The 21758-nt window shown below is 38.8% G+C and overlaps 2 protein-coding genes across 3 annotated transcripts; one reads left to right on the top strand and one right to left on the bottom strand.

The window, feature by feature from the left end:
• Positions 1–126: 126 nt before the first annotated feature.
• acsf2 (acyl-CoA synthetase family member 2) lies at positions 127–21034 on the bottom strand. 2 transcript variants are annotated; one of them, XM_036572538.1, is made up of 16 exons: positions 20587–21034; positions 18362–18475; positions 16509–16637; positions 16363–16416; positions 15874–15992; positions 15036–15198; positions 14857–14952; positions 14338–14489; positions 13884–13975; positions 13592–13668; positions 3171–3278; positions 2925–3076; positions 1722–1863; positions 1417–1527; positions 1231–1299; positions 127–773 (listed from the first exon to the last, which is right to left on the bottom strand). In XM_036572538.1, the coding sequence occupies exons 1-16, from the start codon at positions 20617–20619 to the stop codon at positions 723–725; spliced, it is 1662 nt and encodes a 553-aa protein (XP_036428431.1). In that variant the 5' UTR covers positions 20620–21034; the 3' UTR covers positions 127–722. The 2 variants fall into 2 exon arrangements, with proteins under 2 accessions (XP_036428431.1, XP_036428430.1); XM_036572537.1 differs by having other exon boundaries at positions 18362–18557.
• chad (chondroadherin) lies at positions 6114–11042 on the top strand. The gene is made up of 4 exons (XM_036572540.1): positions 6114–6911; positions 8957–9120; positions 9554–9699; positions 10886–11042. Exons 1-3 carry the CDS (start codon positions 6129–6131, stop codon positions 9693–9695), a joined length of 1089 nt encoding a protein of 362 aa, XP_036428433.1. The 5' UTR covers positions 6114–6128; the 3' UTR covers positions 9696–9699; positions 10886–11042.
• Positions 21035–21758: the final 724 nt, after the last annotated feature.

A 21758-nucleotide genomic window follows, 5' to 3' on the forward strand; every position in this document is an offset into this window, starting at 1 on the left:
GGATTCGAGCTCAAGTACCTCAGATGGAGAATGACTCTGATGTGATCCATATGTGTGAATGAGTGATAGATAGCAGTTTGACATTTTTGTGTCATACATAATAGGGGAAAAAATCCAGTCTTGATCTTCCCATTAAAAGAAAATATATTTGATCAAATAGCTAAAACACACCAAATGTCACTGTAAAAAAAGCATGGCTTGCACATAACAAAGTAAAAGGAATACAAAACAATTATGGGGAACAAGGCAATCTATAAAAGTACACTCCTTGCCACTGATAAAGGCTATATTGATTATGTGCAAAATTCTAAGTAGTAAAGCCACAAAGTGATTTTAGATGTGTTTTACATCAACATGGTATACAGCATTCACATTTAGTTTCTTAAACATTGCATTTTAGAAGGTCCAAGAGATCACCTAATCAGGACATATGAGGGGATTTCATTGCCTACTACAGTCCTTTGAACATAATTCTTCTACTGATTGTTACCTCTTGTATCTAGAACAGTATTTCTCCTAGTTCATCTGTCTAAAATCAAATCAGCGTTACCACTTTGGTGTCTTAATCACTGAACATGCTTTGAATGTGAATAAAGATATAACAACTGTAACATATAGGGAAATTAAGAGAGAAGTGAAGGTTATGAAGTGGCACATCAATAGCTCAGGCTCACTTTCTGGCATTTCATCTGTTTAAAAACACGGCACGCCTTTCCTTCCATTCACAGTCCCAGCTGTTTCTCAATCTGCTCCCGCAGTTTATTCTTCTGGATCTGAGGAAGGTGAAGAAAAGAAACAGCCTTAGTGCTATTTGAGGATTCAATCCTTCAACAGTAAACCACAAAGCTGAAGTGCTGTAGAGACTGGTGCCCCTTGACTACTGAAACCACTTCAGCGGATTTTGTGCAGACAGGGAAATTGTTTAAATTTCTCCTGTCTAGAGATCGATGTGATTAGGTTCAAATAAACGCCACTCTTACATTTTTAACATTTTTTCCAAAGTGTGTCCACAGAAACAAATAAAAAAGGTGGTGACCACAAGGAATTTCTGATGGTCGTTAAACAGACTGCAGGTCTAAGCAAATGATACGTATGAACCAACATGAGTCTTTCTGGACCTTCTGAACTAGCTGTAGAATTTTAAATAAACCTTAGTTACACTGTAAATGGCAGCATAAGCCATTTGTCTTCGTGCATATGTGAAACTGAATGCCAAAATTTCACACTTACCTTGCCTGAGACAGTAAGAGGATAGCTCTGAACAAAAGTCACATAGCGTGGGATCTTGAAATGGGCAATCTATAAATAAACAGACACATATACTGACAGATTAGCATGAAATTAGCTTCATGTGTCATTTCTTCTCTGAGGTGAAATGTTTCATTAATGTGCTAGAGTCTTTCAAATGGATCTAACCTGGCCTTTGCAGTAGGCCCGAATCTCCTCCGCAGTGCATTCTTGCCCAGCCTTCAATTTGATACAGGCACAAACGTCTTCGCCCATTCTCTCATCTTTCACCCCAATCACCTGCAAACAAGTGGACTCTATGTCTACCAGAACATTCCTTTATTCCCTTACTGCTGAACAAAATAAAACAGCAAAGATTCAGCTTCAGGCTCATCGTTTCTGCTACTTTCTGTATGAAATCTTGTTTAGTGCTGAAGGAGGCATGGAACTGTCAACAGATGAAAACTGCAGCCTCCTCTATGTTGGTTTGTCACCTGTGCTTCCAAGACTTTAGGATGTTTGTGCAGGAACTGTTCAATTTCAGCAGGGTAGATATTTTCTCCTCCACGGATAATCATGTCTTTGATTCGTCCCTCTATTTTGCAGTAGCCAAACTTGTCCAAACTGGCAATATCACTGCAAAACAAATAAATGGTTGAATGTTTGAACGTTCAGAACGTTTCAGAATGGTTGAATGTTCAGAACATTTTTGTATGCCGTGCAACATTGTTGTGGACCACAAACAAAAGTGGACAACTGGCTCCTACGTTTCCACCATAAAATTTTCTTTTTTTTTTTAGATACTTTTATAGAGTTATTTTTACTGCATCTTGCACAGAACATTAGCTGCTGAGTTCAGTCTGCTGGGCTGGATGCTCTACCAAAAATAACAGCACTTCATTTTATTACTTTTCCCTCATCTTTCCTAAACATTTGATTGTAAAAATATGGTGCTTCTTTTGTATACATTTTTAAGAACATTATTTCAATATAAAATGTAATAAAAACCCTTTTCTTAACATTATTTAATCTTTAGTCTTGAGTTGTGTATGTTCTCGTTTTTCTATGTTCTCGTTTTTCAGTTTGTTTCCTTTTTGTTTTTAATTGGGAACTAACAAGACTACATTCATTACAAGTCAAAGAAAGATATTACACTGACAATCACACATTTCTACAGTTCTACTGCAACTTCTCATCCCCTTAAGAAAAGGGCAAATATTGCCCCCAATACTGAATAGAGCCACTGCAAAATAAAGCATTTTAGTCTGCAACAATCATAAAAAATGGACACAAGATGCTGGTCAGACATAAAATAAATAAACATAAATATATAAAGACACGTGTCAGGATCCAGTTCAAGGCCAAAACATGCAGACTTCAGCACACTGCCTCTTTAAACACACTTGATTCAGCACATCGGGTAATTAGCAAGGCCTTCATGAACTGAATTCAGAGTGTTAAATGAGGGTAAATGCTAATCTAAGGTCCCCAGTTTGACATGCCTGATATAAAAGACATAAAAAATGCTTAAGACAGCTTTTACTCTTTAAACCAGTAAGAAAATAAGACAATAAAAGTAGTCCCACATGGACAGATCACAGTTAAAAAGTCCAGGAGTCCATGTAGGAAGTCCTGATAGTTTATCCTAAATAACACTCATGCTGATAATTAACAGTAAATATGTCAAGCACACATACCCAGTCTTGTACCAGCGCTCTTTAGTGATGCATTCTTGGGTTTTGGCCTCCTCTTGCCAGTATTCTAGCATGACACAGTATCCTCTGATCATTAGCTCTCCTTGAGCTCCAAGAGGAACAATGATTCCTGTTGTAGGGTCGACAACCTTCGCCTAACGAACAAATTACCAGTCATTACATTGAACTGTTCCACTCGTAAGCAGATCTAGAGGATGTAAAGCAAGAATACATTAGAGATGTGTCTACCTCAGTGTGAGGGAAGATACATCCCACAGTTTCTGCCTTTCTCTCCATGTTGTCAACAGGGAAGCCGCTGAAAGTCACAGGGCTGTTCTCAGTGGTGCCATATGCAATCTGCGCCAATTGAAAAGAGAAAATCAGAGCATGACTTTTTTCTGTTTGACACTGTCCTAATAAGAAAAACATTTTTTTTTTTAAGATTGCAGCTGCCTTTTTCATTGTGTGGGTGAGATCAGAGAAAAGTTGCTTTCAAGCCATTGAACTGTGTTGCTGAAAATTCAGACAAATCTATGCCTGGATCTGAATGTTTACACCTTTTCATACCATAGGGCATGGTAAAGGTGCTATGTCCACCCACAGTCTGCTATCTTTCTGAAACTGGCTGAAAGGCAGGAAACCTGCAGTCTCAGCATGGAAAGGACTCAAGGCTGGAAGGCAAGTGAGGTATGTGGTGCACATCTGAGAACTGGCTCACCTGCTGCACTGTACCCCACCTCCATCCCACCCTGGCCTCTCCATTAGAGAAACATGGTGTTAGCTTAGCTGGTCATTAAAAAGTAATGCATCTGAGACCCATTAAAGGAGGGATGTCACTACTACTTATATTAGTAAATGAGTAAAATGAACAATAAGAAACCTAGCCTTTCTTAGCCAGCATAGCCTTTCTAAGATTCCGCAATTATTTATTAGAAAACATTAAAAAGAAAGTATTTAAAAGACTTCACTTTGTAAAAAATTCACTGTTTTAGTAATGTCATGACCACTAACTGATTTACATATATGTCAATTTAGCCAAGAACATTTTAGCTCCACCCATCCATTGTTGAAGTTATAAGGAGTGTTTCAGCACACATGGCTTCTTGAAGAAAGTGCAATACAGGGCAGCTAATCAGAATACAGGTCATTTGCATACAGTTGTTGACCGCCTGCGATCAAATTATGTTTAGTTGATTTTCTAAGAGGGAAAAAAACACATCCCTTATACAAAACTTACCTCTGCAGAATTGAGTAATTGAGTTCTTTTAGAATTGAGTAATCGACACAGCCCTAATTAAAAGCAGTGGCCTCATAATGGCCAAGGACATTTATCATTGGCATTAACTACACGTTGATTGAGCACACTTGTCCTTCCTAAAGCAAAGTCAGCTGTGCAGGCTGGCCACTGCAGGGGCGGGTCGAGATTGGGCCTGGTGTGAATGCGTACCTGAAATGCCAGGAGATACACTTTCCCAATAAAACGTTACATTTGTTGAGCAAACACTAGATTCCACCTATCCTGAGAGCTACAGTATTCAAAAACAGACACACTGAGGCCAAGCCCTAAAGATGTGTGCACTTGAACTCATGGTCAACGTTTCCCATAGTTCTGTTTTTCTTGTGTGACCCAAGTGGTTTAACTTCACACTGATCTGAGACCAAACAACAGCCATAAGATTTTTTTTTAATTATTCACCTGAGCAGATACAGCATTGATGTATTGTTCACAGGCACAAAAGTAGTGTTAAATGGAAGGGCAAGATTGCCAGTATCTTGTTTAAATCTATCAGTGCCTTGACAGAGATTTAAGCTATCAACACCATACTTATTAGTGAGCAGCCAATAATCTCTAATCAAGTAAAGAACAACTTTAAAAAATGGGATAACGCCCAGTCCTGTGCATTTCTTCTTAAGTCTATGAAATACTGTACATATTTGAAATAGGAGACTTTTGTGCAGAGGAATGCACTGCTGATTTTTCTCTTTTTTTTTTCTCATTTCCATTGTTGTGACTTGATTCAAGCCAAACATCTGGCAATGATTACGTGTTATAAAACAGCCAGCCACATAGTATGGGCTCCCTTTTCTCTTACCACTAACTGAAAAACAATGGAAGGTCTGGCACGACAACCACTGTAGTCCTATTTTAACCTCTTAGAAGCTGGCAAAGCATATATATGAGTCCACATTTGAAGAGCCCTCAAAGTAGTTTTGAAACGCTAATTTTTGAAACAGAAAGCAGCTTTTATATATATTCCACAAGCCAAATGCTCTCAGATCAAACAGATAACACCAGAACCAAAAGGAAATTATTTTGTTTTAAAGGGTTCATTTCATGGAAATCAAAATTTTCCTCTTTTTTTTTTGACGTAAGAGCCCACCATGAATTCACTGTTTTTGTGATGTCATGAAAACCAAGTAATTTACATATTCTCCTGTTCAGCCTATAGCAGTTTAGGCCCGTCATTCACACTGAAGTTATAAGGGGCATTTCAGCCCGAACTGCTTTTTGAATGAGGCACAACACAGGCCAACCAAGTCACAGAGGTTATTTACATATATAATTCTTAAAGGCACCGCTACAAAAACACTCTTTCTATTTGTAATGGATAAATAGAGGTTGGCAAAAGGTTATGGAAAAACATAAATCCATGCAAATATCATATGTGAATCTCAGGAAAAAAATAAAACACAAGACAAAAATTAATTATAGGAACTAACAGTACTAATAGTGATATAATAGTGATAAATCTTAATGATGAGGTTGGAAGACTTCAGTAAAACTCTCATACCTGTAGAGAGTTAAATTTTCAATGATACCTCACTTCCTCCAGCAGGCTACAGCGCATAAAAAAATCTCTGGTCAGACCTGAGCCCAGGGAAAAACACTTTTTTTCCTAGCATGAGTAAATATTATAAATACTGCTCCACTCAGATGACTGCCATTTCTCTCTACAGGTCTAAAGTGAATCTTTTTGCACTGCCCTCCTTTTCTCAGTCACACACCCTCTCTTTTTCGTCAGTACACCTCTTGCTCTCTCTTTCAGCACTCTGACATTCTCTCTCTCTCTCTCTCTCTCTGTCTACTCTTTGAGCTTTGAGTGGATCCCTGCTGCTGTCTGACTGAAAGTTTCTGCTGCAAGACGCTCCAAGAAGACAAGAGAAGAAGACACAGAAAAGTACCAGACTGTCAGAGACAGAGCCATCATGAAGACTGTAAGGTTCCAGCTAGTGTTCTGTATACAGGTTTTTGCCTCATTTGTAGTAGGTATACAAAGCCAGTGCCCCAGCCTGTGTCACTGTCACGGTGACCTTCAGCATGTTATTTGTGACAATGTTGGCTTAAAGAAGATTCCTCGCACCTCTGAGGCAACTCGTCTCCTCAACCTTCAGCGCAACAACCTGGGCATGCTACCCACCGGGGGCTTCAGTGACATGAAGGAGCTCATCTCCCTGCATCTGCAACACTGCCAAATCCGGGAGGTCGCCAGTCAGGCCTTCAAAGGCCTCAAGAAGCTCATTTATCTGTACCTGTCTGACAATGAGATCAGCACCATCAAATCTGGAGCTTTTGAGGACTTATCCGAGCTCACCTATCTTTACCTGGATGGTAATCGCATCTCAGGTCTTTCCAAGGGCATCTTTTCCCCCATGATCAACCTATTTATTCTGCAGCTCGATAACAACAAAATCCGTGACCTGCAACCGGGCACTTTCACAGGTGCAAAGGACCTCCGCTGGCTGCACATGAGCCGAAATGAGCTAAGCAGCATGCAGCCTGGCTCTCTTGATGAAGTGGAGAACCTGGCCATTCTTACCTTGGACCAAAACAAGCTCTCTACCTATCCCATCCTGGCCATGAGCAAGCTACGTGTTGTTGAGGAACTTAATTTATCAAAGAACTCACTCAGCTTCATCCCTGATCATGCGTTCCGGAGCTTTGGTCGCTATATGGAGAAACTGCATCTCAATGACATGGGCCTGGAGAAGGTGAGTTTCTCTAGCATCATCACAGGCTAGCTGTACTGGAAGTAATGACAGTAATGGGAGCACAAAACCATTGGCTATGCATGGCATCCAAAAATCACATGAATTTTGTGCGCTGGAACATTTGCGGAGAAATAAATTATGTAGGGTTTTTCATTCCATCACTGAGGAGCCTCTATAAAATTCTGGCTGTATGATGGTTTGTTTATGTTTGGTTTCCTTGTGGTCTGGCATTTGGAAACACAAAGTGTACATACCATATTTCTCAGTTAATAAGGTTATTAGTATGAAGCTGAATCAATATGTAAACTGCTAAAATCCTTCTCAAAACAAGAGAAAAACATATTTAAAACATAATAATAATATTAATAGTAATAGTAATTAATAATAATATTACTGACCAAATATTCTTGCGCACAAGGTGGCAGGTCTGCTAGGTTCACTGCTGTGCATTCTAGACATCATTGGACAGTTTGTTTACATTAAATCTGGATTTTAATTTTTAATTTTAATTTAGTATTTTAGATTCTGAAGCACATGTCCAGTAACTGCATAGTTGAAACAGATAGACCTGTTTCTGGGAGGTAGTACAATTTGTTCTCCTCCTATCTTCCTCACATAATAAAATCCTCCTGGTCTTGCCCAGAGGACTTTAAAGAGGTCACATGTGCTTTGTGTGAAGATGCACATGTGCTGACACCAGCAGGATTCTCTATTCCTGCCTCAGTAAAGGACCTTTGGAAGTACATGGAACATGAACTCTTTGATCCTGACCTCCATGCTTGCACCAGACTTTGCCTCTGCAAAAGTACCAGGCAGAGACCTTATTTTAGCTCTGAATTAAACCTCAGACAATACTCTGGTGGCACTACCAATGAACCATTATATGGTCATTAAATGGTTGTCATCAGAATTACATATCTGGTAGCCAAAACTTAATTACCAGACTCTAACTAGTGCCAGTGAAGTTATGATGAAAATGTGGTCGTCAGAAAGGCAAAAATACTTAAATTATTCAAACTCTGACGTGTGGCATTCCACTAGGCCTGGGATCTACCATACTCTGGGACAAAGTGCATGAAGCTGCAATAGAGGTCTTCTTCTCAGAGGTGTTCTTTATTTAAGTTCCATACGTGCATCAGTGTCATGGCATGAGGAGTTAATGAAAGAAAGTAACAGGGCTCACAAGGGTATTTTTAGCATGTTTGTTTGCTGGCCCCCATCCAAATCTGTCTCAGTCTAATAATTACAGAAGTGTTATTTTGAGAGCTGTGTTTTTTTCCCCCTCACACGAGGCACCCTGTAAACAGGTCAGTAAGGGTTAGGAGACAGGTAAATAGTGACAGGGTGTTCCAAAGCCCATGAAGAGAGGTATTTTTAGGCTGTAGTTGCCCTAACTGAATGCACAATTGGCCTCTTTGCAGGCATTTTTGGCAAAAGAGTCGGCTGATGCAGGAGAGAAAGAGGATGCAAAAACAGCCCGTCTATGCTGGAAGTCATCCATCTTCCATAGCCTCAACTTACCAACCTCTCACTGTCCACTCTCTTCCATCCTGAGTGGAAATTTCCAAAGCGTACCCTCAATAAGCGCATCTCTTTTGGACTTATATAACACACCCAAACACACTCCCACTCACACGCCCTGTCTGCAATGTCTCAGGCCAAGAACCACCCTCTTCCTTTAAGGAGAACCACCTTCACACCATGCAGGCAGAACGGTTCACCTAGCACCTCAGTGAAGTTTTTAACAGGCTAGCAGTTGCTTATGAAGTAAAGGTTGCAGAAAGGTTTACATAAGCCCTGGCACAGGTGAAGGCATGTGAGGGCTCTTTCATGTGAAAGAACCTTTCCATCCGAAAAACAAAGTGAAGGCTTACTGCAAGTAGTAGAGACATTTCAATAAAAAAGGCACTAGAGATTGAAACCAGAGTTCAACACTATTTACAGCAATGAACACTGCCAAAGCCACATTATGTTTTTAGTGTCATCAGACTAACATGTTTCATTCAAGAGAAATAAAGTATGTTCCATTGTTTTTATCCATCTAGTTCTCCACTGCTGCTTTTGAAGGGGTGACTGCTCTGAAATCTCTGCATCTTGAGAACAACAAGCTGAAGACCCTACCAAGTAGTTTGGTTTTCACCACCATCCAGAATGTCACTCTGTTCAACAACCCATGGAGCTGCACCTGCCAGTTAGCAAACCTTAGAAAGTAAGGTCCAACAACAAAAACACAATAGCAACAATACCACCTGCAGCTATTCTACCAGGGAATGGCTGTTTGTCACACTACACCTATTCCCTTGTTTCTGATTTAACCTTGTTTGATGTTCGTGTGATCAGCTGATGATCAAGTTTAAATGTAACAGGGTGCTAGCTGTGCATAACGCACACCGTGGTTGGTATAATGTAGTGGATAACACCTCTGCCTTCTGTGCTGGAGACTGTTGTTCAATCCCCCACCTGGGCAAGCACCCTACACTACACCAATAACTCGTAACACTACTTTCACCTACCTCTGTTAAAAAAAAAAACAAAAAAAGATCAAATTGTAAGTCGCTCTGGATAAGAGTGTCTGCCAAATGCCATAAATACAACTCAAATCTCATATTTAAACTAAAAATTCCATATTTTTGCATCTCTAGGTGGATGGACTCCAGTCGTCATCAACCTGATGCAGTTTGTGCATCTCCTCCAAATCAGAAGGGCAAACAGATAAGAGACAGTACTGCTTTTAGTCGATGCAAAGTGAAGCAAAAGAGAGCCAAGAAGGGAGCACGCCTTTGAAAAGGTAACCAAGTACCTTAAAACCATCTGGAGTTAGACATGATTGGTTACATCTTAAATAGATGATATTATTCAAAACAAACATCTGAATCTGGGGCTTCAAAAAGTCAGTTATGAGGGCGTGCCTCTCTCCACGTGCATTCTGAATGTAAACAAATCATGATAAAAAATGAAGTGGTGATTCATAATGTCCAGTCTCAGGGGTTCCCTGTCAGGAGGGCAGTTGTGGTTTCTAGCAAAAGACCACTGCTCTCCCAAAGGCTACACAAGAGACTCTTTCATAGGATGCATTTATGAGGGACATACTCATAAATACATTCTAAAGTGCTACTTGCTGTTCCACAACAATATTTTGAAGACACTTTGTAAATACTTAAAAATGAAATCACATTATATATCGGTTTCCACATTTCATTGCAATCATTCAAGTTACATATGAAAAAATCCATAACTGTAAAAATTAAGTTTTAAAGTTTAAGTTTCAGAGATAAAGATACATTCAGTCAAAGTTTTGGACTATGTTCAGTATTAGTTCAGTCAAAGTCTTGGGCTTTTATTTTAATAATGTTTAATCACAGTGCAGTGAAGCATTAGGAATGTATACAATATTTAATCGTGTGAAGAAGCAGTCTTTTCCGAGAACTAAACAACAGCAATGTGCCATCACCACTATCAGTAGACTATAGCTGCCAACAGGTTGCGGCCAACAAGTGTTGTAATCCCCATTATTTGTGAATGAAAGATTGTTTTTAGCTGACCTATTATAGCGTTCAGCTGCATTAAAACTTCAGCTGACCTACTACAGCGTTAGTTTCACATCACCGTTCTGTGCTGAAGGAATCTGCAGAATTATAAGCTTTCAGCATGAGATCTCATAAATAGTCAAGGAAACAAAGGTCAGAATATTTGTATGCCTGCCACATGTCTTCTCCAATCATTCTGAAAAGATGAATACTGCTGCTATAATTGTGGTCAGGATATGGTTTTGGGCTACTGTCTTGTTTTGCAGTAAACTATTGTCCTCTACTCCTTGTCTGACCTCTGTCTTCTTACTTATCTCTGCATTACACTTTGTGTTCTGGGCCTGTCTGTGCTTTCCCACTTTGGCCAGCACAGTGTAGCACAGTTACGGATGTCCAGTACAGGGCCTAGCGGTTTGACTTGGCTCTGTCCTTTGTGTTTTTCCACAGGAGACTCACACAGACGCTTGTCCAGGTGACGGCTACGTGTGCAGAGAAGCAATGGGAAGCAACGCTACTTCAGGAATGTCCATATTTTTTATTTCTTCTAAATTCTTTGAAGTGTCACACATTAAATGTATGCTCAATAAAATAAAAAGCAAAGAGATGCATTTGTAGACACCACCACCAGCAAACATCTATGTAATTCACAAATTTAAAGCTTACAATATAAAGATCACTCACAAAGAGCCTGATGCTCTCTCTGTGCCACATCTTGTGGATTTTGTTAAGCTTCCTGTAGCTTCCAGATAAGCAGATAGCCTGCTATATTCCCTCTCCTGCTCAGTTCAAAGTCAGCATTACCATTCCAGGTCTAGAATCTCTTGTCATATTAACAAACATAATCATTCCTAACTTTGACTACAGTTCAAGGTAAGAGACTTTATCCAAGGTGGTAAAATGTATAGTAACACAAAGTTCTCCTCCATGTCATGTGAAACAGATACCAACACACCTTAACCATGGTAACAAAAACATCAGGGCCTTCTGCTTTGGTTACCATCAACATCTAACTACCGTGTCAATAGAATACTGCATGAGGCATTTCAGGCCCTTTCTCAATATGCAATTCTCACAGAAACTTTCAACTTCAAGTTTAAATGTAGTTTGGAAGTCTGAAATATTGGAGAAACATAAAAGAGCAGGACTGTGTGAACGCCTTTAAACACTGTGGCAAGCTGTGCAGTACAAAAAGAAATCACAAGCAAAGAAATATGCAGCTCCAGTAGTTTCAAAGCAGGTTATTTGCCTACTGTTTCTTCAGTTTTTTTTTTGCTTTTAGCTGCCCAACAACTTATGAAACAAAGATATGAATGACACACGTCTTTCCATCTTGGACACAAGAACCAAGGACCAGGACCATCGAAGCAGCTGCAAATCAAAATGGAACACCAACACTTTTCCAAAAAATGGAAAAAACAGAAATGGGTATTGGTTTGTAATCAGTAAAAACGGTGAAGAAGCATACCTAAATGACAGTTAAAGCACAGACAAATGAGGCTATCAATAATGCAGTCTCATGATGTATACATGTTAAATAAAATATCCATTAAAGCAAACTAACAATATGCTTTATTATGGTGCATGCACAAAATTAAAGCATTCTCGACAAGAAAAGGGAAAGGAACATGTACACTGAGCATGCTGTATGGGTAAGAGTGTAAATAAAACTGGAATCATCATTTTCACTCAAAAAAAGACATGCTTTAACATTAACTTTTCCACATTGTCTTGCTTCGCAGCGCTTTTCAAATCAAGTAAACAAAGACAATATCTTAATCTATCAATAAGCAGTTGAAATAGTTTCTGTAGAATGAATATCAGGGAGATTTTTGATATGGGTTTTGCCAAACAACTGCATGGCACACTGTTTTTGTAATACTTTTAAACTTTGTGTAATAGGTGGTCTGTATCACCTTTCCAATAAACATCCAGTACCTAAAGAAAACGTATTCTTGTCTGTGTTCAATTTTTTTTTTTTTTTGTAGAAATAGCCATTATGTATTTAGATCATCACTGCACCAGACAAAACCTTGAATCTCCATTTTTATAATTTTTTTTAGAGAATTTGAATGTGCTAGCTGCTGTTTACATTGTGTTAAAATGTCATGATGAATAGAAACGGTCTAAAATTATTTGGTGGAAAAAAGTTTGTTAACTTCCATTTCAGTTAGGAATGATTTTTTTCCTTTTTACCCTAGTAAGTAATCTTGGATACAAGGTTTAGTCCCAACAGCAACAATATACAGTTCTATACATGCGTGAATGATGTGATGTGCATCATACCTGACCTGCATGCCACTGTGTTTATTTACATTTGATCCTGTTTTTGCAGAAATGCTTTTACATAATACAAGTTCTTAGTGAAGGTTCTGGGTGAAGAGGAACAGTAACAGTTTGAGAAAGAATAACAGGGTATGTCCAGTATACAAGTATTAAACAATAAATCAGTATTAGACAATTTATTAATTTGGAGCAAAGGGTACGGTCAAACAGTGTGTTCTGTCATCGCAAAAATAAGGGGAAAAATAGCTCTGATTTTTATTTAATTATCAACTCATTTCGATCTAATAACTAGGTGATTATTTTCTTGTTATTGAGTGCTTTGTTATATAGGGCACTATCATGCTATGATTATATATCATCTCAAAACTAGTGTGCTAAAGTAAACAAGAGTAAATTCCTATTTCACATTTTTACATTGTAAAATAGGACCATCAGAGCAGCTCCAAACCAAAATGGAACACCATCACTTTTCCAAAAATCAAAAAAAATAGAAATGTGTATTGGCTGGTAACCAGTAAAAAGTTAAAAAGTAAAAAATGCCCTGTTTTCACATTCAGTTGCTGAATCTCAGCTTAAAATGCACTTACAGCAAAAAAATAGTTCTCTAATGAAATAATCAAAGGTCACTTTTATTCCCTTTTTTTACCATCTATACACACCTATTTGTCTCCCTCTAGTGATCTGCTGTAGAGTGCAACTTCTCTCTCATAAAATTTTAACTTAGATTAGCCTATGCAAAAATTCTCAAATTCAAATGGTAAAAATCAATAAAGAAATGCAGTACAATAACAAGTTATTTAGAACACTTTCGATACATAGCAAATATACAGATGATATTCATCTATTTCTAGAGCTGGAATCTGTACTCACCGTCATTTCCTTTATGCCCATGACTTTGACAGCTTTTTTTACTACTTCAGGAGGGCAGGGGGAGCCAGCCACAATTCCTGTCATACAAAAAGTACAGTTAAGAACTGATATGGAGCCTGCTGCAACACGCAGCACGATATCCTATGTCCCATTATACTACAGACATGCATGCACACTTGCTGTAAATATAACGGTCAGTCAAAAAACTACAATGATACAGATATAGCAACTAAGCCTTACTGCATGAAAACTGATCAACTGGTCAATGCCCGATCCTTGGCATTTAACTCACCAGTTTGAACAGATGACAGGTCAAACTTGGGCAAGTCAGGCTGACCTAGCATATCTATGTACATAGTAGGAGTACCATAGATAAATGTGCACCTGCACAGGTAGAAGCAATATGATAAGCAAAACAATAACAACTATCAGTACAATAACGGAAGGCATTACAGTTTAAGCAAGTACACAAAATAGCCGCAATTGTCATGGGAAACATTTCATCATTTACAGAGCAAGAGAATTTTTCCCTGCCAAATCATTTTAATGCCTCTTTTTGAAGAACATTAGAACTAGATATTACATTCTCAAAATGTAATAAAAGTTTAAATGCAAATACAACACTATACAATACTAGTCATGCTCATATCTGAAAGGATTAGTTCTAAGAAAACTGGCTGGCATACATACAAGTAGTTCACATGCTGTAAATAAAAACACTAAGAAAGACAAGCATGTATTCATACTTCTCTTTCTCTATGGCTGCCAGGTTAGCACGTCCATCATATCCAGTGGAGGGAAAGACCAGCGTGATTCCATGCACTGCCATCACCATCCCCCCACCCACTGAGCCAAAACAGTGATACAGTGGCACTGGCAAACACACCCGAACATTTTTCTGAGGGGAACAGGGTCAAATAATAAAGCTAAATAAATTATGCAAATACAGTAGAACTGCCTTCTGTGTTAAAAAACAGTAATGGTTGCACTTTTACAGACCTAATAAGAGAACTTGAGGACTTAAAATGTAGTTTCAATGGTTTTTAAGGTATAAATAAGAGATCATTCTACATACGATACAATGTACATACCAATTAATTGTGTACCTCCTGTTTAATGCATTCATGTTCTATGATTGTAAAGCATACTTGAGCATGGGAAAGGAGCTATATAGATAAAGTGATGATGATGGTAATTTGTTAAACTATAACGTATCTACAGTTTACTTATCTAGAGTCCAACACAGGCCAAAAGCACCTACTCACCCTCCACTCATATCCCACACGCAGGCCAATGAAGTAGGCATTGTTGACGATATTGTGATGAGACAGGGCAGCTCCTTTTGGACTTCCAGTAGTTCCCTGGAATCAGACAAGGTCAACACTTTTGATATTGCATTTTACTTTCAAGTTATATATAATGGTTAGCCTGTACTTCTCAGTACCAATGTGAACTGGATGTTAATAGGATCGTCAAAGGACAGCTTCTTCTGGATGTCCTGCAGCTGCTGGTAGTGTTCGCTATTCCCAGCCTGCATTAGATCATTCCAGTGAAATGTCCCAGGCTGCTGACTGTCCAGCACAATAACCGTACTCAGGTCTGACAATCTAAACACATCAAAGGTGATAGAAAAGTATGACCCATAAATCACACTTATGTGCCTCAAACATGCACCACAAATACACAGCAAAAAGAGAGTTTGACGTATCTTCTTGGTCAAAAGAAAGTTTAATGTTTCTGAAACCCTAAATCTAATCCTAAAATTACATATATATCTAACCCTGAACTTAACTCTAACCCTGAGGTTATAGAAAAGAGTTTCAACAGATAGTCTGTTAACAATTTAAGCATCTGTAGATAATCAAAACAGGACTTTTCAGATTTGTGCTCAGGTAAGCTCAGAGAACACTGACAGAAAATAAAGTAAATGTAACATTGCAAATATCAATGTTAATGTACTAATGTAACATTTTTATTGGTCCATTCCTCATGAAATGTAAAGGACAGAGAAAAAAAGTTGGGGTTTTTATGACAATAACAATATGTTAATGGCCCAGTGAACTTTAATATGTCTCAGTTCAAAGCTGTTTTTGTCTCCATCTTGATGCAACAATGCAATCTTGCTGGGCTTTAAAACTAAACTAAACTAAAAACTAATGAAACTAAAAGTAAACTATACAGTTATTGTCTACATGTTTATCTTGCACTGAGGCCCAAATATGTTGTGTACTGTGAATGCGTCATGAGTGAACAGTCTACTGTTATGTTGGTGGTTTTTGCACCTGGAACTCTTTATCCCTCCGGGAGGGGAAGTATCCATCTCAGGGCAGAGCTGCCTCAACATGTCACAGTATCTCTGTGTCTTAAACTGTGTGGGACATACAATTGCTTTGCACTGGACCTAACCAAAGGGAGAAGATATGTGTCTTAGAGTAGGCTGATCACAAAAACAAACTAAACGGATTAATAAGTACGTTTTATTTATAGTTTCCATTTCCATTTCCATGTCCAGTGACACTGGCCAAAGTGTTGTACTAAAAGAGCAGATAAACTAAAAACATAAAAAACAACGAAAAACAGAAAACAAAAAGACACTAGGACATGTGAAACAGTATGAGAAAGAAATCAACATCGAAAGGACAACACTTTACTGAAACAAAACATCAACAGAAACTGGCCACATCCACAAAAACACATTCAAATGCTAAAGAGTAGAGGTTTAACGAAGAGTTTCAATACTGTTAACAGGGCCAAATGATCAAAAGTGGTACCTTTTTCAATGCCACTTCCAGCTCTTGCAGTTGATAGGCTGGATTCACTGACACCTATTAGAGAACAAAAAAAGCAATAGAGATACTTTGCTGCGCACAAACAGTGAACAAAGCTTTTACAGGGGAACACAGTGAACATGCCCTACCATAATGATGCCAGCCTTGGCTGTGGCAAACTGAATCAGAAGCCATTCATAGGTGTTGGGTCCCCACATCCCTAAACGATCTCCTTTCTTCAGGCCCAGAGCCAAAAGACCTGCTGCTGCCTGATCCACCTGCATTAACAGGACTAAGGATTAAAACTTTTACTTTCAAGGATCGAGAAAAAAAAAAGATTATGAGGATCTTAGAAGAGCTGTCATATGTTAATATCCCAGTGAATTTTAGCACTAGTTAGTATTACATTAGTCATTGTGTAAATTGCCTTTTATTCTGACAGCCGGTCAAGATGTCTTAAAAGGGCAAAACAATAAAAACTTGTACACAGCCTTTCAAAGAATCCAAAATATCTTACTAGAAAAAAAGAAAGTTTGTAAAAGCAAATCATTTATACATATAAATGTATATAAATGAGTGTCCATAAGTCTTTGTTTCTGGTTGTGTTTGGTTGGATCAGTCAGAGAATGTAAAATCAATTTTTATCACACAGTGTGCCTTTAGGAAATGAAAAGCAAAAGCATCAGTCCATCAAACATTCGCACAGTACTTAAAACTTAATCGCCAAATAGTGCAATGTTAAAAGATTTGTGTGGAAAAAATTTAAAAGAGAAGGGAAGATTAATAACTGAATTAATTAAAAATGTGCTTGAATGTACAGGACACATCAAAGAAACAAGACACAATCAATGCATAACAGAGAAGCCTTTAAAAAAGGGCAATCACTCCAAATTGAATACAAATCTTTGTCTTTCAAGTCCTTGCGTAACCGGGACCAAACGTTCAAACAAAGCACCATTATGTGGCGCCAAGAATCAGCTGGCATTCTGGATAGCAGAATAAACTGGGTTTATTGAGTAATTGTATGAACCAGACATAATTTAGAAATGTGTGTAGGGCTGGTTGCATTTCAGAACATTGCATTTTTACAGTAATAGTTTAAAACCGCTTCTAGTTAAAAGACAATCTGCGTCTTTTCCAACATCTATTAATGAGTGAATAATAAGCAGGAGCATGGTGAGCACAACTGTACTGGACAAGATTGCTGAATGAATGAAAGCTGAACCAGAAGAGTGAAAGCAGTCAAATGTGAAATATCAGTCTGTGCCAAATTGCCTTGATGTCCAGTGCACTTACCGTTTAACAAGGTACAATCTGTTCACATGTCACACATGACCTTTGAACTATGAGTTAAATTGAAAGAATAGCCATATTACTGTAGTACCAATGATAAAACACAAAACTAAGCAAAGGTCACACTGTAAAACAATGTGTCTCAACACAGAAATCACAAGAGAATCTTATTAGGAGCTGTGACATCACAGGTGGCATGAAAAAATCATCCACAGGTCATGATCCAGCAGGAAGATAACAGTACATGCTGAATGATCCTCAGGTTACAGGGCTGCATTTTTAACATTTTTGTTGCAGTGAAGTTCCACTCACTTTGGCCCAGGGGTGGGGGGCAGGGGAATGTAGGAGGTCAGCAGTGTTATGTTTTGTTTTTTGTTTTTTTTTTTTCCAGACAGTATTTATTGGTATTACTTTGTTTTACTACTGTATAGCTTTAAAGAATAAAATGAAATCGTTCCTATTTCACATGCTCACAATTATACGTACCAGGACTCAATTGGCCCTATTTTTTATGCTCACTATTGTAGGTTTACTTTTGAATTTAAGCACACGGGCCTGGTCTTGTTTGACTGGAAACACCTGGCCAGGCAGAGGGGCTGCCACAATGGCTGCAGAGTGGACAATTTTGCATATAACTAATTTGACTGTATTCAGAAAACTGTAAAGAGTAAGTAGTTCTGATGAACTCAAACAGAAGCAAGACACTCACGTCATGTTGGAACTGAGCAAAGGTCTTCCTAATGCCACTCTGCAGGAACACCACAGCCTCACGGTCAGGCCACCGCTCCACTGTGACCTGCAGGGCCTTACCCATAGTTAAAGACTGCAAGGAGAAGGAAGAGACACCGTGGGCATAGCTGGTGGTTAGGGTTGGTACATTGGGTGGACTGTCTACATGGATGGCACTAGATGAAGAAGAAAATAAGTAAGATGAATTTTAACTCATAGATCACGACTTGACATTGTTAAAATGTGTAACATGAACTGGTTAAATGACAAGAACTCAACATAGCCAACTTTACAGAAATGGGATAAAAGGAGTTTCTGGTGAGAGCAGCCATGTTAATGATGGGTTTAAGTCTCAGTTTACGAGTCTCTAAAAACCTTATCTGCAAATAGCATCTTCAGGAAAACAGGATCTACAGAAAACATTAAATCTAGAGATTCAAATCCTAACTTATGATCAATTTAAACCCATTTATGGTGATGTACAGTACCTTTGAGCACCTTTGGGCACCTAATCAGATTATTTAAACACTTTTTTGTGATTGTGCTTGCAAAAACAGCATATATCATTAGAATAAATGCAAATAAACAAACACAATTTTCTTTTTTTTAAAAAAGTCACTGCTATCTCATGGTCTGGTTTTAAGAACACAGGTTTGGTTCCAGATGTCTCCTCGATGCCTCCAGCCATCATCTGGATTTGTTAAATTTCATTGACAGCATTTCTGATTTTATTTGATTAAGCATTAATTAGTCTGACCAGGTGTGGGATGATGACTACAAGTAATGCTGGGCTGCCATGAGGAGAGATTTGGAAATGGTTAAACATAAACTTTGACATATGAAAAATCACTACTTATTAGTGTTAACATCATTTGCATTTATCAAAGAGTTTTGAGCAAGCACACGCTTTCTGGCCAGATAAACAGCTTTTTAAATCTAATTTTCTAAGGTGCCTAAAACTAAATACTGTAGATTGGAAATGAATTTGACAGAAATGTAAAGAAATTCACAGGACTAAACGTATGAAGTGTTAAAGCTATTCAACTTGATATAATTGATACTGGAAAATACATTATATGATGTAATATTTTATCAAAGTTCCTGATAAAATATTTGTTTGAAATCATTTTTATCTTAAAGGTTTTTTATCTTTTTTTAATCCATCAGTTTTCCTAAACTCCTGTGTAATTCAGTGGTTGAAACATAAATAGAAACTTGCCAACTTAGATTTCTTTATAATGGTGGTGACAGGAACTACCATCTGCCATGGCCAGATGTTGATAAGTACATTTTATTCCAGAGCCTCATCGCACAGCTATCGTAAAACAATGTCTCAAGCATCAAGCAGCACATTTCTAACTATTTCTTGCAGGGCTAATACTTTCTGTGAGGTCGCTTTCAGTGGCATGAAACGCTCCGGGCGCCTTATTCCCTTCACTTAGTTTCCCTAGAACGGAGAATTTCACATGAAACCACACTGAATGACTGTTTATATCTAACCAGTTTAGCCATGCAGACATGTTGAAAAACCGGTGGAATACCCCTTTAAGCGTTTCTGTTTTTTACATGACTATAAACGCTAAAATGCGTGAGAACATAAAGCCTAAATAACACATAAAAACAGCATTGACAGGCTTTGAGCCATTTTAATCCCACTTTTTCCTCCTATCTAATGCCAATAAAGGGTTGTTTAACGGCACTGAATTCAGTCATGAAATCTGATCTTCGTTGTATGTACTAGTTCCCTGAACTACTGCCTTCTTCCATTACATTACATAGCTTCTCCAGAATGTCCTGGTCCACCCACTAAAGCTCCTGAATGAAATGTACACTCTCGGTTTCCCACCAGCAGAGAGGAACTCATGAACTAAACTGTCTCAGCGTAAACGAGCAGATCCTAAAACTCCCTTTTAGTCATGCAGAAACATCTATCCAAAAACTTGCAATAAACAGGAAGTGCTACCGAGGCTGGTGGTTGGGGTCCGTGGGTTGAAAGTTCGCCAAAAATCCCTCAGTTGTCAGTCAAATAAGGCAATGTTTATATATAATACCATGAAACCTCATTTCCGTTTTGAGAAGTCGGACGTCTTTTTCACAAGCGTTGTCACCACTACAGTGCTTTCTGTCAGTGCAGTACTAGGGGTCATTATTTTGTCTTACTTGTGCACAACTACAGCCAGCTGTTTCAGCTGTTTCAGCACTTACCAGTTGGGCTGAACTGCTAAAAACGGTGTCCATGCTCTCTGCACCCCCAGTCTCCCAGTCTTGGACAGCAGAGCAGCGGCGCGGAGAGCTGCCAAAATCTTCGGGGACATCTTCTGTTTGTGAAGCTGCAAAGCCTGTAACTGCAGGCAAAGCTGATAAAGCTGATCCCTGAGAGTGGAAGAAGAATCCGAGCTGTGAAGCTGTCGCGGGTTGCAACAAATTCGTTAGAAGTCGAAGGCGTGACTCGCTCCAGCGCTGAATTTATCCTAAGGAAAATAAAGTGACGGCCGACAAAATGCCCTGATCTGAAAAAAGCAAGATCCTCTGTTAAGAGTGACTCTTATTCATCTGTCCTGATGTGTGCAGTTAAACTTTGAACTAAGGTTAGAGTCAAAAGTCCTGAAGCTGTAGCGGTATCTGAACGGTAGATGGCGCGCGAGGCGCAATTTCCTTTGTTGTTTGGTTTTGGTTTTTTTTTGTTTTTTTTTGCGGGGGTGGGGGGGGGGTTGTTTTTTTTTCGCAATGGGGTGAAAACCTACAAAACAATGGGAAATCGTCTAATAGATAGGAAATGCGTGGTTCCCAAGGTCAGTCCTGACCCTATGTTTTGTGTTTTCTCCACTATAACTCACCTGACCCAGCACACAAAGAGCTAGTTAATGAGTTGAATCATGTGTGCCAGATGAAGGAAAGCCCACGAATGTGCGTAGATTGAGTAGAGCACAGACTGAGAGGTGGGAATGTGCAGAAGGCATCTATTGTCAGTCAGTTACTGTCCGGCCCGGGTCTGTGCTGGATGGCTCAGGTCTGCAGATGCCAAGGTAGTCGGAGCTGACGCAGAGAAAATTGAATAGTGTGCCTCCCGATTGCGTTTCAGACCAGTCAGTGAATATCATGTTTGTTTTTGGCTTCGGGCGTGATCAAAGTTAGTAGTGTAAGGTCACTCAGCGACTCGGTCTGAATGGATCACCCTAACAGCCAATGAAAACTGAGAGCGCAGCAAATAAATAAAGAAAAATGCAGAACAGAAATTCTTCGCGAAGCTTTTTAATGAACTGATTTTAAGGCGCGAGCACAGTGGAGTGCATGTACATCAAAAACTCTAAAACAATGATCCCATATTTACGTCCACGACCTCACCTTTCTGTCTTTTACCTGCTTCTTCTTTACAG

This window comes from Colossoma macropomum, unplaced genomic scaffold (assembly GCF_904425465.1).
Source record: "Colossoma macropomum unplaced genomic scaffold, Colossoma_macropomum, whole genome shotgun sequence".
NCBI classification, from domain to species: domain Eukaryota; kingdom Metazoa; phylum Chordata; class Actinopteri; order Characiformes; family Serrasalmidae; genus Colossoma; species Colossoma macropomum.